The sequence below is a fragment of the Centroberyx affinis genome, unplaced genomic scaffold, assembly GCF_046629955.1.
Source record: "Centroberyx affinis isolate AG114_WGS23_722 - 3 ecotype Tasmania unplaced genomic scaffold, CSIRO-AGI_Caff_v1 ptg003122l_1, whole genome shotgun sequence".
Lineage (NCBI taxonomy): Eukaryota > Metazoa > Chordata > Actinopteri > Beryciformes > Berycidae > Centroberyx > Centroberyx affinis.
The window spans coordinates 73,472-92,496 of record NW_027281185.1 but is presented as its reverse complement, the minus strand read 5'-3'; the positions used below and the strand labels follow the sequence as shown (position 1 = coordinate 92,496).

At 43.0% G+C, this 19,025-nt stretch overlaps 1 protein-coding gene across 3 annotated transcripts; it reads right to left on the bottom strand.

Annotated features, from left to right (window-relative positions):
* Positions 1 to 435: 435 nt before the first annotated feature.
* Positions 436 to 18,652, bottom strand: tmpoa (thymopoietin a). 3 transcript variants are annotated; one of them, XM_071537767.1, is made up of 6 exons: positions 18,128 to 18,650; positions 12,316 to 12,433; positions 10,862 to 11,011; positions 10,051 to 10,178; positions 3,317 to 3,417; positions 436 to 2,669 (listed from the first exon to the last, which is right to left on the bottom strand). In XM_071537767.1, the coding sequence occupies exons 1-6, from the start codon at positions 18,359 to 18,361 to the stop codon at positions 2,240 to 2,242; spliced, it is 1,161 nt and encodes a 386-aa protein (XP_071393868.1). In that variant the 5' UTR covers positions 18,362 to 18,650; the 3' UTR covers positions 436 to 2,239. The 3 variants fall into 3 exon arrangements, with proteins under 3 accessions (XP_071393868.1, XP_071393867.1, XP_071393869.1); XM_071537766.1 differs by having other exon boundaries at positions 10,051 to 10,202; positions 18,128 to 18,644; XM_071537768.1 differs by lacking the exon at positions 10,862 to 11,011 and having other exon boundaries at positions 18,128 to 18,652.
* Between the last annotated feature and the right edge of the window lie 373 nt (positions 18,653 to 19,025).

Sequence of the window (19,025 nt, the reverse complement as noted above, 5' to 3'; positions counted from 1 at the left end):
TGTGAGAGTGACTCTTCTAAGTGGATTACCTGTTGGCAGCTGCTTCTATTTTTGTCCTTTGCCCAGTAATAAGGCTGAGAGCAAAGCCTTCCTCACTGAGGTGATCATAGTGTCACGTCATGCACTGCCCCACCTCGCCCCACCTGAATGTCAGCTGCCCAGGAAAACCTATGCCCTTTGTTGGAATTAACAAGGTTTAACAATAATTCAAGTGGTGTTCAGATGCACACCTGGTAAACACATATACTATCACTGTATCACAGCGTGCACCCTGAGCTTAAATATGTCACCTATCTCAGACTTTAGAGGTCAGAGGTTGGAGGGCACAAGGATCAGAAACAGGTGGACAGTGTAGCTCTCTCTCCCTCTCTCTCACACACATACACACACAAAACAATGACACCATACAAGATACAAAGTTTATTCATTGACACTTTATACATGAATGATACAAGTTTGACAGCCAAACTCTGCTCAAATCCCTCCCGTTTATAACAAAAGTAGTCAATGAAGCAAATTAAACAGCTTTTTTCTTGACATTGTGACCTGTAGGCAGATGACAAACCCCTTAGCTGTTCAGGATTAGCGCTCTGTGCTCGTCTTGCATGCCTGATGGTTTCGATCCTTAATTCACAGATGATGTGTAAGGACTGAATTTCACATTTGGAATACTGAAAACGCCAAAATGGTACAAAGACTTACGACCTCCTGCACCACTCAAAAGCATTAGCACTTGTAGATTTACAGTAAATGCAGTTTGACTCTTTGTAGCTCCTGTTACACAACTTATAGTGAAGATAGTTAAGATCAAGACTGACTTAACTGTCCACTGTGGTGGAAATGTGAATTTGGCTCATTTCTTTCCCCTTGGAGAAAGATAAAGCTTCAGTCTGGATAAAGATTCAGGCCTGAATAAAGACTTTTAACTGTGATGGTTTCCAATTCAGCCATGAAAATGTTTACTTTAAACATGACGGTTTTATTAAAACTACAAAATATCAAATGTGATCAATGCGTTTTCCATCATTGTATAGGGCAATAAACCATCATTGCCTAGTTTAGGTGGAGCCCTTTTATGCCAGTCACCTTCAAGGTTTGTCTTTCGTTTTTCTGTTGTTACTGAAAACAAACATGTTTGGTTTTAGAGTGACTTTGGAATTTGTTTAAAATTTCACAGCAGGGGAAAATGTGATACAATCCTGGTTGACCAGTGCTTTGATCAGACTGATTATTGCTGTACAAGTGCAATAATTTGTGATTTTTGTAGACTGATCATCAAAAGACAAGGGATTTTCTGCAGTGAAAGTGCAGGAATGGATAATTGCTAGTGGTAATTTATAATAGTTTCTGTGAAGTGTAAATTTTGAAAAACAAATCGAGGCTGGTAAACAAAGTTCTAGGGAAAAAAAATGCTTCCTCATAAATAAAATGCTCTTCCAGCCACGGTAACAATATAATAGTTTATTGAGTGGATATTTATTTCTGACAGTGAATACATAATTAAAGTAGAATACACTGGGACATAATTTCATTCTTTCAAAATAAGAGAAAATAAGAAAATATTGCGTGTAGGGTTTAAGAAGATTTAAATGCATTTGGGTTACAATAAGCCTCCCTGTCTCATCAACAAAGATGGTCTGATAAAAAAAAAAAATTACAGTTTCAAATTCCATCTTCAAGGCTGTTTTGCTAATAACTGACAGAGACAGACACTAAGGCAAAGTGTGAAAAAAAAAATATTTCTCTCAACTGTGCACACACACTCATCCAAACACACACCATGCAAGTATTACATAAAAAGAACATGACCATAAAAGTAAAGTAAGTTCACATAATCATCTCAGAGCTACTGTGTTTACTCGTGTTTCTGAACGTGGTTTAGTGGCTGGCGTTTCTCTCCGCCTCACAGACTGCGAGGGGCGGGAAGAGGGTCAAGGATGGACCAAAACACCAACAACAGAACGCGGTACTGTCCTTTCACAACGTGTCGTGGAGATCCTTGGAGTCACTGAAACGGCTACATCGCTACTCTTTGACGTATTCACTCTGAACAGACTTTTTAACATGAGGAAACAAAAAAGGAAACACAAAACAAACATTGGAGGACGTAGGGCGATGGCGTAGATCAGAATTTCACAGCGCCCGTGAACAAAATGGCTACAATGCCGATTCACAAATTAGAAAAAAAGAAGCTGGTTGGCGTCTTTTTTTTCCTTTCTAAATCACTTCCTCGCTGGCGTTACTTGCTGGCGACCGGTTCTGCGCTGTTGCTGCTGATTTGTTCTGTATCCGAGTCTACGAACGGGTTGATGGCGTTGGTCTCCATGGCCTGGTAGACGAAGAACAGGAAAGCGGCGACGATAGCCAGCAGGAACAGCTTTATCCAGAGCGACAGGCTGCGACGCGCTGCTTTGGCCTGGCCTGTAGGGGGAGCTGCAGATACTAGCCTGGAGGAGGAGGAGGAGGTGGTAGAGGAAGAGGAGGAGGAAGAGGGAGTAGAGGGGGGCAGGTTGGTAACTCTGTGGACAGAGCGGCTCTCCGTGTAGGAGGAGGAGGAGCTGGTCGTCTTGAGGCTCTTCGGGGAAAGCAGGAAGTTCTCGTTGTTCCAGAGGTCGCTGGAAGTCACGGGGCGACCGGCTGCGCCTCGGATGGGCCGTCGACAGGTGGCGCTACAGGGGAGAAGGATTACAAACTCAGTGTTTTCAGAAGGGAGGAGAAATATTTTTGCCTCTCAAAAAAAACTTACTACATAGGAAAAATTATACAAACAACAGATTTTGACTGCGCTCAAGGCAAAAAAGTGTGCTTAACTGTAAAACTTATATACCAGGAGAGAGGGTTCGCACTCAAAGAGATGACTGACACAAATGCATTAAGAAGTTTTAATTCAGGGCAGCAGATACAGATTAAGACATTTCCACCTTTGCATTTCATCAGTATATTTTGTCTGAGTTAAAACTTAAAAGTCCCAATGAAATTACTTCCTGGAAAACAGAGTATCTTTAATGGTGACATCATGCTGCACCAGGAGACGTGAATATAAATTCGAACCAATAAAACAATCACAGATTTTTTAACAATCCGGCCCCTCTGTCCCTCCCATCAAATAAAACTGCCTTTCTCTCCCTGACTGATATTCCATTGGTTTACACTTTTGAATGATCCCTCACTGTGTTATGCCCCACCTAACATCCTGTTTTTAAACACATTTGCGTGCCAGTCATCTCTTCCAGTGCAAACCCGCTCTCCTGCTCCATGATTATCTTATAGGACTGTTATGATAGGGTGTGTGCTCGTATGTGTGTGTGTTACTTACGTGATTCCTGTTGGGGTGTTGATGTCGTTGGGGAACATCTCCTTCAGAACATCTCTCTCGTCCGCTCTTGGGGTCTGTTCACTGGCTGCTATCTTCTCCACCTGGACAAGACACACAAACACACACATTGTTCACACATGGTTCAAACTGCAAACAGCATTGACGTAGGAGGAATACGCCTCACTGGCAAGCCTAAGCATGAAAAAAAAAAAAACGCACTGCACTCCTTGTTCCACATGACTCTCAAGAGGTTCAGATGCAAAGAGAAAATTCCAACCTTTGCCTCCAATTTTCTCTGACTGCAATCACCTGCAGGTGCATTTATCAACCACCAGAGGGCTCGCTGCCTGATATCAGACACCACAGTGCTCTCCCCATGTGACCACTTCAAACAAAAACATGGGACAACCACCATGTTTTCCACAAAACCACCTTGTGTATATGTGACACAAACAGACAAAAGCAATCAGTCACCACCCTATAAACCCTGGTTTGTGACAGACATATTGCAGAGGAAACGCTACCTCTTTGAGCCGTGGATCCTTGGAGACCACGGCTATACAACCGTGTGTCTTGACGGGGCTGAGAGTGGAGAGGAAGGGGGTGATTTTTTGCTGCCTCCCTTTATGCAGCTGGGCGTCTGGAGGCACACGCTGCTCCTGCTCAGGAAACAATGTGTGTGATTGTGTGTGTGCCGTGCGAGCCGAGAGGTTAGAAAACCCAACAGTTCAGCTGTTGCACAACTGTCCCCGCAGAAACCTTGAACAGCTGCGCACACACACACACACACACACACACACACACAATGCCCAATTCATCGTCGACGTGCATATGTTCTAAACTATACAATGTGTGAGTTTCAACTCTGTAAGATTCAGTTACCACCCCCAGCCAAAAACAATGCACCATTCACAGATGAGTGTCATTTCAACCAAGCGTGTGTGCATCAAAAAAAAAAAAGCGAGAACAAAAAAACAAAAGAGAGACAACTTGAGCAATACCACTACTGCAGCACCGTCACTGGCCCGAGGTTCAAACTGGTCAGAGAGAGACCAGGGAGATTCCTGATCCTTGATGGGCGAGATGCTGCACATGGGGCTAAAGGTGACTGGGTCGATTTTGGTCAGATGAACCAAAGGGGATGAAGGCCTGGATGGCTTGGCGGCCAGCCGGGGCCTTGGTTCCTCTGGCAGGCTCTTTGACTGAGATATGTGTTCAGGAATACACAAAGATAGGAAAACACGAGGGAAAAGCAGTAAAACATTTGAAAATCACTGGTCCTAATAGTTATCTTGTAATATTACAGTGGATTGGATTTGGTTCAACAGTAAGTGAGATTTCATTTAAATTAAATTCAACACACCAGAGCAACTGGTCTCAAAGGTATGACGCTCTGTGCTACTGATGATTCAACATTTGGCTCTAGTTCCTGAGACGCCAACAGACATAAATAGCAAGATAAAAAAAAAAAAAGATTAAAAATTTTGATTGAGATCTCAGTGACGAAAGCAAAACCTGCAACAACGGCTGCAATTAGGCCAGTCATTGGTTAGCAGAATAACTGAGTATCATTAAAACCAATTTTACAAAACATATGTACTAGTGTGTGATATTAGCCCATGAGGAGAGCATTGTCCCTATTGTTCCCTGTAACCTGCATCATAAACCAGGCCTTCCCAGACATTCTGCATGCCAAGAATACTCAAGTAGATGGGAATTTGGCTGCGGTCGCCCCTAAAATTCAGCGAAATTTTGATTCGATTTAGCAAAGAATGTCATAAATTGTCTACAGTTGGTTTAATAACAGGCAGGACAGCAAGACCAAGAAAATAGTCTACCAACTGTGTAAATAAGGATATTAATATATATAACAATAAGGATTTCTGGTATTTGTTGTATTGGATGGTATATATAGAGTAACATAATAGGAAAGAGGATAATATGGCATGAAACAGGCCGCAAGTCGGTCCATCAGGCTAATCATGACATTACCATGTGCCATATTCATTAATATTCAGCCTGTAAAGCTAACTTTTTTAACAAACTGTTCCTTCTTTTGGATCCCTTAACAGGTGAGAGTAGGTCAGATGAGAACAGAGAGAGGAGCCTAACCTCTATCAGAGTGGTGTTGAGTGGAGTGACTGACTGAGGAGGTGCAGCTTTAACCAGTTTGGGAAGAGTAATACCCAGTTCCTCCTCATGGAGCTGGAGGTTTGAAACACAGAAGATAGACGGGCCAGCACAGGTAAATTCTTTGGTATCCACAACTCAGAATTTGCAACAGCCAGTTCAAATGGCTCTCTGTCTCCCATAAAATATCCATGTTATACCCAGAAGTTGTCAAGTGAGAGCACCTTCCAGCGGGGGCTCTCTGGAGCTCTGAGGGCCTCGGGGTGCTTGGTGACGGGCGTCGTCCTCAGTGGTGGAGGGTGCCTCGGTATGAGGGCCACGCACCTCGCTCTCCCAGTATAGGACGGACTTTCACCTGCTGGACGCTGAGGCAGCCAAGGCAATGAGTGAATGGCACAAAGTGTGATCCAGGAAAAGTAATACGCAATACAAAGAGCCTCAAAACTTCCAGGTGTGACTGCTAGTTTTCCATCATGACAAAAACAGAGCAAGTGACAGTGAATCTATCCACATTTGTGACCATCATCCCTGAAATCACCACTGTGAATAATAAAACAAGACATTCCTTGTTAATTCCAATTCAAGTCAATCATGCCCACCCAGGGTGCATTTTGAGAAGCGGTGACAGAAAACATCTGACCCCTACAGGGAAAACACTCCATTTCTTCACCATATCCACAAATTTGAACCAACAGACCAGTGAGTCGACCCCATCGAAACCAGCGAGTGAGCAAACAATCAAAGTGTCTCCCATCGGCCGTCCCATGGCCTAGAGCTACCTGACAAGATCTGGAAGAGACGGAGGGCGATTCAGCCTTAGCTGGACTGACCGGCCTGTGGTGAACTTTCCTGTTAGACTCCACCCGGACCTGGTCTGCCAGAAAAGGCCTGAGATCCCTAGGTACTATCTGATGGGACATAAACAAAGAGATGAAGAAAGAGAGAAGGTAAAGAAAGAAAAGTGGGAAGATAAAGAGATAATTAGAAAGAGAGAAGGGGGGAAACAGAGAGAAAAAGAAAAGGTACAAGGAAAAAAACTAAAGACTGGAACAAAGAAAGCAAGATATAGTGGGACTAAGGAAAATGGAAAAGACAGAAATGAGTTGATATGTGAGTTGGAGATGGAGAGGGGACACAAAGATGGTGGAGAATAAAGAGTGTTGATAGCCAGAAACTGTAAGCTAGTGGTGAAGCATCCAGAGAGAAGGATGAATGAAAATGAAATTAACTTGATGCTAACTGACCTTTGACTCGCAGTGAGGAATAACAGGAGTAGGCAAATCCTGGTGGAGGAGTCGATAACAAAGTTGACTTTTCATCAGCCTTATAAAACCTAATACACATTTAGCACTGATGCCTGAACAGTCATACATGGTGCAGGCCCTATCTATGGAAATCACCAACAATCAATGACAGCGCTTCAACTACAGCAATAAAAACAGATGAAAGCATCAATATAAAAAATATACCGCACTTTTCTCTTCAAATACAACACTATATTCACTTATGTTTTGGTCCGGTCGGACTTTCGACAAAAGTGTGAATGGGAGGTCAGAGCAGTGCGCAGGATCTTTTTCAGACTGATGCTTCATACTTATTCATTTAATTTTCATTCTGACACAGCTGTGTAAGGTTAGGATGTGCATTTTTTTTTTCCATCACTCTGAAGAGAAACAACTGAAAAAGTTCCATTTCGGTTGTTGATTCTTGACTATTTCCATACAGGTTGGAGAATTCAGCACCCAGTTTGCAAGTAAAAACTTTGAGTGTTTTGTTTCTGGGTTTTTGTTTCAAACTGTGTCAGAATGATACAAGCAGGCCTAATATAATACATAAATCAAATTAGGAACTGCATTCATAAGCGATAGCCTACATGTGTAGCTCCAAACCCAGTCCCTGCTCCAAAGCTGCCTGCAATTCCAAAGCATCTCATATTTGGTTGTTGATATAAGGACACATTTGAACACTGTCCAGAGATTTTTCTGTTTTCAGAGAGATTTTAATAACAGCCAATTTTCTTCTCTTGCACTGGGGGCAACTTTACAGCAGAGGGAGCAGTCACTGAATAAACAGAGAGGAAACACCAGATCCCATAATCAAGAGAAAGAGTGGGAAGTGTGCACATGCACCTATCTGTCTGTGGCCATGCGCTAACTAGGTGCAAAAGTGGACAAAGATACCCCAAAATAGGGGTCAGCTGCAGTGTTTTGTGGTGTAATGGTTTGATCAGAAGCTCTTCATCAGGCAAACACAGTGTGGGATGAAGTGAGGGACTTTGCACCAGTGTGTTCGGTGTGTTTTCATCAGTGGGTCATATTACAGTGTCAAGGCAGGGGGGGAGGGTCTGCACCACTCTATGGGATAACCTCCTGGATCTGCGCTTTACATTCCGGACAGGCATCTCTTCATCATCATCCTCCTCCTCCTCCTCCTTATCCAGCAGTTGGTCTGTCTGCATGCACACAGTAAGCACACACCGCTTTAAAAAAGGAGAATACTGGTGCCATTTAGAGTTAGAGCGCATTTACTACAGTCGACATCTTCTTTACATTTCCCCTCGCTTTTTAAAATACAAACTTTATGCTGCCAAACCTATCTTGACATGAACTGCTGTCCCAACTAACAAAGATGCCCCAAATGAGAAGACATGGATGTGATAATAAATTTTGTAAAAAAAAAAAAAGATGTTTTTGAGGGATTATTTCCTGGCAGAGACTTCCATTTCTTCCTGTGAGTGTCAGGTGATTGACAGTAATAAGAGCGTCACTGAATATCAGTGATTGGTGAAAAGTTTTGTCTACATCCTGTGTCACTTTATGACACCTACACCCTCCGGCCTCGCTCATCCAATCACAGGGCCTGAAATATTCTCTGGTCCAATTAGGTCTCGGAATGCTCGCACTGATACGAAAACGCTCAATTCTGGCACAAAGTATTTTCAGTTAAGGTTTTATGTTTACTGTGATGGGTTATTTCTGGCTATTTGTCTGTGGAAGTTGTTTTTCATACTGTATAAGAATGAATGGCAGCAAACACACACACTCACACACACTCACACACACTCACACACACACCCCTCTAGCCCCTCTTCCAAAGTTACCAGAACACCTGGTCCTAAGCAAGTATGAGATTATAACTGGCACACCTCCAGCATTCTCATGTGCCTTTTATTCTCCAGACTCAGCTCAACAGGTGCGTGTTCACCATCTCACCAGCAGGGGGAGCTCCTCGCAATCACCAAGTCACGAGGGGAGAAAAGGCACATGGAGGCAAACAAATAGTAACACACAACACTTTCAGACCTACTCAATTAAATTACACCCTTCACATTTGGAAAAGGGTTTTAGATGGCTATCCTATTTGCCTATATGGTTCTCACAAATGGGAACCTTTTAACTTTGAATGCCGCCTATAAATTCTTAATATCTACGGTGCAAATTACATGGAGAGAGATGGTGAACATTGATAGGGATATATTGTCCAGGCTTTACTAGTGCAGTAACAATTGTATGGAAATGGGTGTGTGTGAGTGGATTGCAAAGATCTTAGGAAGAGGAAGAAGAGAGCGGGTGGAGATAAGAAATGGAAGGGGTGGGGTTGGAGACTAGAAGAGAAATGAGTGTGAAAGAGTCAAAAGCATCCAGCAGCTGGTGAAAAAACAGCTAATCCACGTCATGTGCTTTGACTCTGACATGCAGAGGGCGAGATTGATAGAGAAGCTAGACACACAGGCGCAGACAGAGCAGGGTGTGACCGCCGAGTCCAATAAAACTAAACCACTTCCTTTCCCCATGTCAGGGGGAAACGGTTTAATCAAGCCCAGCTGGCCTGTGTCCTAGAGTACCTGCTTCATGTTGGAAATGAAGGTATACACACTCCAGATCAGCCTTGTGTGTAGCTCAGCCTTGTGTAGGCAGACATTGAAAGATTGCTCAAGATATTAAAATCATCAACAGGCTTTCTCTGGATGCTTCGTTTGGAACATGTGGCGTATAGTGGCGATCCTAGCAGCAGTTAGTTAATCTAAATCACTGCAATCTGAAGATTTAAAAGGCTAAACACCACTGTATATAATATATGCTTCTGGCTATTAATTATCAAATTTATATCAACATATTTCTCCAGGAAAGGACCAGTAAAATCAGCTAAATGTGGCACAAACAAGTAAATGTTAAGGTGTCACAATAACAGTAGACATCTGACATCTCTACAGAAACTACCATGAATGAAAGAGTTTCAAAATTATAAACTTTGGTCTAGAGAGGAATATGACAATGGCTTGTGCCAAGTAAAAGTTTCAGTGAGCCAAATCTCCTTTCCAAGAAGATATCTATCTTCAGCCACCAAAGACAATTTTAATCAGCAGATAATTCAGATATCAATTCCCCTCACTAATTGTCAACATTCATATCAGACCAACAAATTCACTCAAACTTCACCAGAGCCTGACTGGGTCTGTTTTTCCCCTTGGGGATTAATGGAAAGCACTTTATTAGGTCTGTCCTCAGTCGAAGGTTTATGGACCGACTGATCGTTTTTTCTTATGAGCGAATAACACACTGGAATCAACTTGGAAGTCGTCCTACTAGAGAGCTGGGTCTTACCTTGTTGTGCTGGCTGCTGCGTGTCCGGATGGTGACGGGCGTCTTCCCCCGGCTCCTGACGGGCCTCTCTGCCACTGGAGCTGGTTCAGGGACTGGTTCAGGCACGGGTTCAGGTTCGGCCTCTGGCTCTGGTTCTGGCACTGATGTCTCCTCTGCCAAAACAATGTACAATCACACATTACCCCTCACTTGCTTTGTTAATCATAGTCAGTCAATTCAAGCAAATACTGAGAAGAAAAGAGAAAACATATTGAACAATAAAAAATGTGTGCACCATGTATAAGGGCAGAATGAAATGGATACTATGAAATGAAAGAACAAATAATAAAATGCAGGTTTGTGATAGAAAATAAATACAGGCCAGTGCACGGTTTAGACAGAAAATCTGTTTATACAACCATCCAGTGTATTCGTGAGGCAGTCTCATTCATAAATAACACCAGGTTTCCTCTGGCAAGAACATCAATGGTTGAGTAACAGAATGGCACTCTACAAATAATCCAATCCACATTCCAAAGACAGCACTTCATAGAAAAGCAAGACACGGAAAAGTGTCGAGAAAGCGAGTAGTACATACTGTACATTATTTAGCTAATCAAGTTACGGGCCTAAGAAGCATGAAGGCTGAGAGGTAATTCATGATGTGCGTACAACTACTGAAACACAGGAAGGCTAACGTCAACCATGTGACATGCTGCAGTGATTTAATCATGGTGTATGGCAGCAGTGACACACAAACAGAAATACACATTAATTCTCCAGTAGACCTGTACATGTGACTCAATATGGACGTAGTAACGCTGGTGCTTACCTTCCTCCTTGTCACTGTAGCGGTCGGAGTCGGAGTTGCCGTTGTGGTTGACGTCGATCTCTGTGAGAACCACCTGGGGCTCCGGAGCCTGAGGAGGACCGTCGTCAAGCAGCTTCTGCAGTTTCTTCTCATAGAGCTTACGGGTGGATGCTGGGGAGGGAGTGGAGTAATTAAGGAGTTAAAGACAGAAATGAAAGCTGCACAAGGCAAGTTCACATGTTGGCAGCTCCAAATGGCAGCGAGAGATAACGGTCTGAAAAACTTGTAATTCCCCAGAAATCCTGTAATGTGACGTCAGTAAACTGCACACAGCTCGCTCATGTTTACCGACACGGCCGATCTGTGATGCTTTATACCAGAGGAAACCAAAGAGACAAGAGAGGAAAAGATCTAATGGCTTTCTCTGGATGGAGCACTGCTCACTGATGTTTGACAGTTTGTGTTTTGTTCTTAAGTTTTCACATCACCTCCTGCGGATGGAGAAGTGTTCATAACTGACACCAGAATTTTATTTAGGCAAATAAAATAAAGTATTATTATTAAATAGAGCAAATCTACAAGGTCTCAATTAGTGGGGATGGGACATTCTTCTCTACTGCAGCCCCACACGCACACCCATTTTTACACTTAACCTTGCCCAGTGTAGCTTTAAGATGTTTTACTCCTTTATTAATACTGGTTTTATTGTATTATAAATCACTGAGTTAATTATTAAAAGGTCATATGCAACTGGCAGCCCAATTTGACATTAACACAACACAGCCGGAACGCCTATTTTCATAGTCAAACTCATACCTATATTTAACTTTGGTAGAACATTTTCCCTTTTTAGTGCACAAACCTCTATAGGGAATTTGACAGAAATGATCAACAACCAACTGGCCACCAGTCACCATCGGACACTGGAAGACCTAGTCTAAAAATCACACATATCCAAACACAGCAGTGCAGACCCAAGTGAAATCATTTCATGCACTGTTTCCAGGGTTCTAGTTTTTAACAATGTGATTTGGTCTGTTTGTATTTGGTGATATGAGAGCTGAGGAAAAGGCCTGAACACCAGTGGTGGCAGCGGATCCCCGGGTCAGTCAATACTGGAGGTCGACTGCTCATCGACTTCTGCGGAGGCATGCATGCCAAAAACTGAAATGTCCAACCGAACGGAAATATCGTTTTATAATAAGAGGCGTGTGTGTGTATGGGTGTGTGTAAGTTAAGCTAATTTACCACCTCATTCCAGAAACATACCTAAAACAGGCCAGACATGTGCAAACATTTAACATGTCAAGGCCACTTGCAAATTCCATCACCTGTGTGGGTTGTGTAGCACCGACATGATAAATCCCTCCACGAGTGTGAACCGTAGTCACACAGCTTTGAGCTAAGGACAGATGTTGCCTTAGTCCTTAACCTCATATAACCTCGTTGCTGCCGTTGTGTGGAGTCGGACTCACCCACGATCGGCCCTGCGTCGACTCCATACTTGAGCAGCTCGTCCTTCAGGCCCTCGGCAGTCAGCTCGGTCACGTCCAGGTCATCCGGCCGAGTCTTGTCTGTTTTCCTGGTGGCTTTCTGTGGACAGAGGACAGTTCAGCTTGGTTAGGACTGTAATGATAAATTGTACTAATAAAGAACACTGCAATGTCAACTCATGCCAGGTAGCGCCTAAGCCCTTACATGTCAGGGTCATGGGTTTATTTTTACCCCAAGGCAGTGCGTTTGGCAAGTTCTGACATTTGCAGGCTACTTTTTATGCTGTTTTTGTTTTTAAATGTGGGCTGCTTCTCCCTAGTCTTGATTGTGCTGGTATGCTTAGCTACTGCACTGCTACAATATAACAATGTTCATGTGTGAGACTTTGATTGCTTGGTTCTAGCAAGAAAAAAAAAAAAAAAAAGGATCTTTCCCTTCTTGTCCTGGAAAAGTCCATTTCTGACCGACCTCAAAAGCATTTTTGTCGTCTCTGGGATGCAGGAACGAGGAAAGTCAACAAGATGATGGCTGCTCAGTTCACATCCTGAAATCCCAACTAACACTTTACTGTCCCACCCTGCCCATCTTCTGATCTCCAAACATTCTGTTGTGAACCTTTGACTTTCAGTCGGTTGGTTCACTCATTATCACATGAAAGCTTGTTTACAGAGCTTTCAGACAGTTACAGAAACCTGTTTACCAGGTAACGGTCGTACACTAGCAGGCCCACGGGCATTGCCGTCAATGAACAGGACTGCCTATAGAAAAAAAAATAGTTAAGGAGGGAAAACAACGTGTGTGCACTCAGTGTTTTTCCACAAGAAAATTCCACACTTGCTTAATTTCATGCATGAGCTCCAAACAGATATGTGTGCACATGTGAGATGTTCATTCACGCACACAAACATACAATTTGAAAGGACAGCTTTAGCCTGAGGAGGAAGGAGTTTCCTTCTGCTTCCGAAGACAAAGATGGCCAGAGACATAATTCAAAAAATGGCTCAGTACTGTCCACTTTACAGCCAAACGCTGCAGGCCAACCATGAACACAGATAGTAAACAACCTGCTACACCAGCCCCTCGCAGAGTAGCCTTCAGGAAATTCCGCTTTGAAGCCAACTGCCTCTGAAGTAAAGTACTGTGTCCTCAAAAAAAAAAAAACTGTGGCTCAGAGCCAAAGGGTGTTCTGCCTCTGAAGCCATAAAATGTGCTTGTTTAGAGGCAGCATGCTGTGGGCATACCTGGCTGTCACACATGATGCAGACCTAGACTAGGGCTGGACGATAATTCAATTTTATTGTTTATCATCTTTCAGTGGGATTATATTGTGATGATATGGTTATTTTGGGATATCGAGACGCACAATTCTAGTCTAAACTGATGAGAACAAGCAAATTTTATTTAGAAACTCAGACAAAATGAAGTATGGTAGGAATATTATGTGGAAATTTCAGTTTAGTTTGACATCACAGCAAACATTACCATTCAGTTCAATATGATGAACATTAATTTGATTATTTAACGTAATTTCGCTTATGTGAGCCATATCGTCATATATATCGATATCGAAAAAAAATCCTTATGATTATTGTGATATTGATTTCAACCATATTGTCCAGCCCTAACCTAGACCTTGACAAGACAAATTTAAAAATTCCAATGTTTGGGCTGAAGCATCTTATTTTTAAAGTAGGCTAAATGACTGAATTGCCAATGCAGGAAATTGTGTGCCGAATGAATGTCTAAATCTAGGCTTGAAGATGCTTTCTATAAGTTTTCAGCTGGCATCAAACCAAGTAGGAAAATGTGAGGAATGCAATGAAGCAGTATGCCTAACTTCAACAGTGAGGTGCTGCCACAGATCAATTCCACACAGCATGTGATGAGATGGAGAGAGAGAGAGGGGGGGGGGGGGGGGCGAGCCAAACAGACAGAGGGCGGATTGACTTACTATGAGTCTGGCTCACAGTGGGCCCTCAGTAGGGTTTTGTCTGGACCTCAGCCAGGCTGTTTCATAATCACAGCATTCCAAGACCCGGGGAAAGCGGGAGAAGTGAAAAAAAAGAAAAAAGTCTATGCTCACTACTCTACAAACCACACCCTGGCCTTTAAAGGCATATCTGGACCCTGAGCTCATAGCCAGGCCCTGGGCCCATTCACTTTCAACAGTGCATGGAGTAAACTCAAAGCACAAACCTAGTGATCCCGACACTGTAAGAGTTGTACGGGGGAAAAAGTGACAAACGGCTGGATGGAGTAGTTTCGTGTCGAGACCTGCTTGGATCTGAGGCTGGGTGATGTAATTTTTTAACCAAGTGGTGCCAGATGTCTTTTTTGGGGTAAATGACAAACTGCTTGGCTGAGTAAGAATAGTGTATGTGTGGTTTGCCATGGTTTACTCTGTAGTGGTAATGGAAGACACCAAAAATGAAAACACTTGTCGTAAATCCCAACATTCTTAAATAGTTTGCACCCAAATCTTATCAACATAGACACCCTTAAAAAAACAAGGGAAAAAATATCCTTAACCATGAAAACGGAAGGTATTTCTGAACCTGAAATGCGTATTTTGAAAGCTGCTCTGACTTAAAGTATGTCTGTACATTTGGAGTATGCAAGGAATGAATTCTTGTGTTGAAAGACCACCTCCTCCTCCTCCTCCTCCTACTCCTCCTCCTCCTCCTATCTGGAGCTTATAATCACTCAGACATGCCCTGAGTATCGGGTTTCACAGGAAAAACAACCTTACACTACAGCACCTTACAACCCAAGGGCCAAACAAATTACACGTGTGAGTTGTGTCTTTTCCCCCGCCCCCTCGCTCTTTGACACACAAACAAACAAACACACACACACACACACACACACACACACACATCTGTTTGGTGGCAGTCTGAGCACGCATTCCTCTTCCTGAGAAAGTATTTCCTCAATAAAGAGACCAACCCCAGGAGGATAACAGTACCAGCCACATCAAGACTTAGGCACGGTCAGCCCTTCAAACCCCAAAGCCGCACAAGGCAAGATTTTTACGTAAAAATACACCTGTCTTATCAGTCAAAAATCACAAATCGGGGCTGAAATAGAGTAGAGTGACCCATCCCCTCTACTTCGGACGCCATAGATTCACCCTATTTTCCCTAAATTAATTCCAGGTGCCAGGGACACTCACTGGTAGGAAATCATCGTCTTGGCACACAAGAAGTGACAAATTTAAATGAAAGGATGACATACAAAACAAAGCTCCATCAAGAGAAAGCTGGACTCGCCAACAGTGGCTAACAGTGGAAAAGATTTTTATTTCACCATATCCACCTCTGAGAAAAATAAATTTAGGTTCGAGGGAGTGCGCTGTTTTCTGACATCACGTTACATGACTTCTGGGTAACAAAGTCCTTCAAATTTTGTAAAAAATTAGCAGTTCTATCTATTAAACAGGTAGGCTATCTCCTGCTGCCACTTGGGGTCGCCAAAGTGCAAAGTTGCCTAGTGGCGCTTTAAACCACGCCACATCTTACAAATAGTTACTTTCTAGCTTAAGTATCCCAGAGCTCCAATAATCCTCTTAGATACCAAAGCTGTATCACAAATGTTTATTTTACATTTCAGAGATTCAAATTTCCTCCCTAAAAACCACAGATACGGCATCGCATCGCCAGACGAGGCTAACGCAGAGCAGCTTTCCTCCTGTCCGGCAGCCACTCTTCTGTCAGCATTCATTTACTTTTGGGACACGCATAAAAGATTTATCACCCCAACTGTCCACACCTCACAATAGACAGAGACCTGCACTTCACAGGAAAGCTTTGTTGCCTCACACTAAACAAACAGCTCCAGTCAGGCAGCCTCAACTTGACTCCACAGACCTAAAAAGCTGAATAAACGCACAAATAAGCGGTGAGCTCAAAAAGGCAGAAACATATGCTAATTTCTTCTCAGATGTACAAAATGCTGCGTATACTAACTGTAAATATGTGGTTCTAAATCACAAACAGCAGTGAATGTGTGTGAATGTGAATGAGCCAAATCTCTACACTGTCATCTCACACAATGAGCCATAAACGGCTGTTGAAACTTCCCATATACGCCTGTTTGGCATGTAATTTGTCATTCACCAATCGTTCTGCTTTGTTCACACCCATCACTCAAGTATTTGTCCGGACCACTCCGCCCCAAACGAAACCAAGACCAGACCTGTCCTTGTCCAAAATAAAGACCACTGGCAGTCGAGACCGAGTCCAAGACTGGAACAGGTCGCCAGTTTTTCCGGGCTGAATAAATAATGCACTAAATTGGTGGTGAGTTATAATGGCATACATTCATTTTCTGTTCAGAATGAGCAGCCAAGTAGCACAATGCATCAAAATTCCCAGAAGACAAATAATGTTTGCCTTTTTGAACACCTCTAATGATGACTCAATATTGCTCTAGTATGGGAATGACTTCCTTTCCTCTCTGCAGTATAATTCTATAAAAAAAAATATGCAAACACAAGTCTGCAATAACTCAGGATAGTTGAAGATGTAATTACTGTGAGTATAACCAACTTTCTGGCGTGTTATGGAAAGTTTAAAAGCTTTAGAAGTTAAGCTTCACAGGAAAATCTGTGACCTGCTCCTGTTTGTTGAGGTTTTTGAAATATTATGCAGGTGGTCATTGGCAAGAGGCAGATTATTATTAACAGAACAGAGGGGGAATAGGAATTTAGAGAAATTGAGACCAATATCCAATACAAAGTCCAGGACTTTGTGATCCTGAGAGCAAAAAAGTGCAACGCAACCTCAACAGTCAACTACAACAACTGAGTCAACACTCAACTAGCTGCAGGACTGCTTCATTCATTCATTCATTCACAAATCAAAACATCTGGCGTCTTCTCACAGTCTCATCTGGGTTAATGGTCTCCGTAAATACACCTGGAGTGTTATTTCATGAAAACAAGCAAAGCAATTTCATGAAAACAAGCAAAGCAATTATTCTACTCATCAACTCAACAGCTCCCGAGATACAAGCTGATTACATTTGCATTTTAAAAACAAATGTTTGACGGCCTGAAGGTGAGAGACCCCACCCGGATTGCTTTACAGATGTGACACCAGATTGGTCTGGAACACCACATTTTGCTGTAACTTGATTTTTCAACATCAAATATTCTCTTGCAAAAAAGGCAAAGCTGGGACCAAGCGGGAAACTTTTATTTTTTTTACCCACAGCTTGAGGGAAGGGGAAGTCGAAACAACGTGTGTGAATGTGGTTGTGGGCCTGAAGCGTTTCGGGCTTGGCCACAGATTCATTGAATTAAGGACACGGGACTTTTACTTGGTTTCCCCCAAGTAATAGTCCCCAAAGTGCGGTCCGCGGGCCACCAGATGCCCCTTTAGCGAATTAAAGATGCTCCTGGGAAAATTAGGAATAGTTACATTTCATTATCATTATTATTATTATTTCCTCCTCCACTATATGTTATCAATGAGAGAATGAATGGTGACTAGTCTGAGCATATGTTGCACTCCCTATATGGTTCTCATCTCACCTATAATACAGAAAAACAACATAAATCTTCTCAAATGGGGCGTCAATGAGAGATATTAATATCTAATAAAGGGGGTCTGTGGTATAAAGCATAGCCTTTATATTTTTGGGAACCCCCTTAATAAGGCGCATGACTACAAAGGTATGGCACTCAAAAAGTCCCAATTGCCGACTTTGAGTCATCGTAGAAACTTGCAACAAAATTTCCAACCCATGCATTGTTGCAACAAACCGAAAACAGCGGACAATTTAAAAACTCACCCTGCCAGAGGAGCGACTTCTGTTGGACACCACGGGCGGCGGTAACTCCTCGTCGCTGGAGAAAGCGTCCAGAGTTGCATTTTTCTTATTCTGCACGGTCAAGTTCTTCAGATAAAGCTGCACATACACGTCCTTCGTCGGGTTGCCGCTCGGCAGCTCCACGTTGTGCGCCAGGAGCTCGCTCTTCAGCTTGTCTTTGGTGAGCACAGACGGGTCGTCCAGGTAGTCCGGCATGTCTGCGGGTAGTGGGACAGATTCCTTGTTGCCGCCGCCGCCGCCGCCGCCTCGATAACAACACAAAAAAAAAATCAAATATTTGGAGAGAGAGCGAGAGGGAGACGAGAGGCTTTGCTCTGCGTAAAATGGCTAACCAGCGCCTCTTATCGGATTTAACTCGCACGGCAAATAATATGGAGGGCAGAAAATCAATCTGCGTCTCAACTCGGGCTGGCTGCTTGTGTTCTCGCTTCCTCTTCTTCGGGTGTTGTGATTCAGAAGAATGAAGAAGTGGACTTGGTTTCGGAGCTGGTTTTGTCGGTGTGTGTGTGTGTGTGTGTGTGCGGGCTCCGTTTTTTTTTTTGCCACACAGTAGGGAAAACTAGACGCCGCCGGCCCGCTGCTGATGAGGGAGGATGACCCGGAAGAGCCTTGCCTTGACAAACGGCTCCTATTGGGCAAATGATGCTACAAGGGGCTTCGCCATTGGTGGAGCCGGCACGCAACTATTGAAAATGTAGCACACGTCATGACTTTGAGATTCACTTTCCAGTCATTCTATTTTGAATAACATGATCACGGTATTATTCTTCCCGAAACCACTGGTTGACTGTCACCTTTCTCTCTTTCTTTCTTAATTTGCTTATTTGTTTTTATTCATTTTAATATGTTTTTATTATTT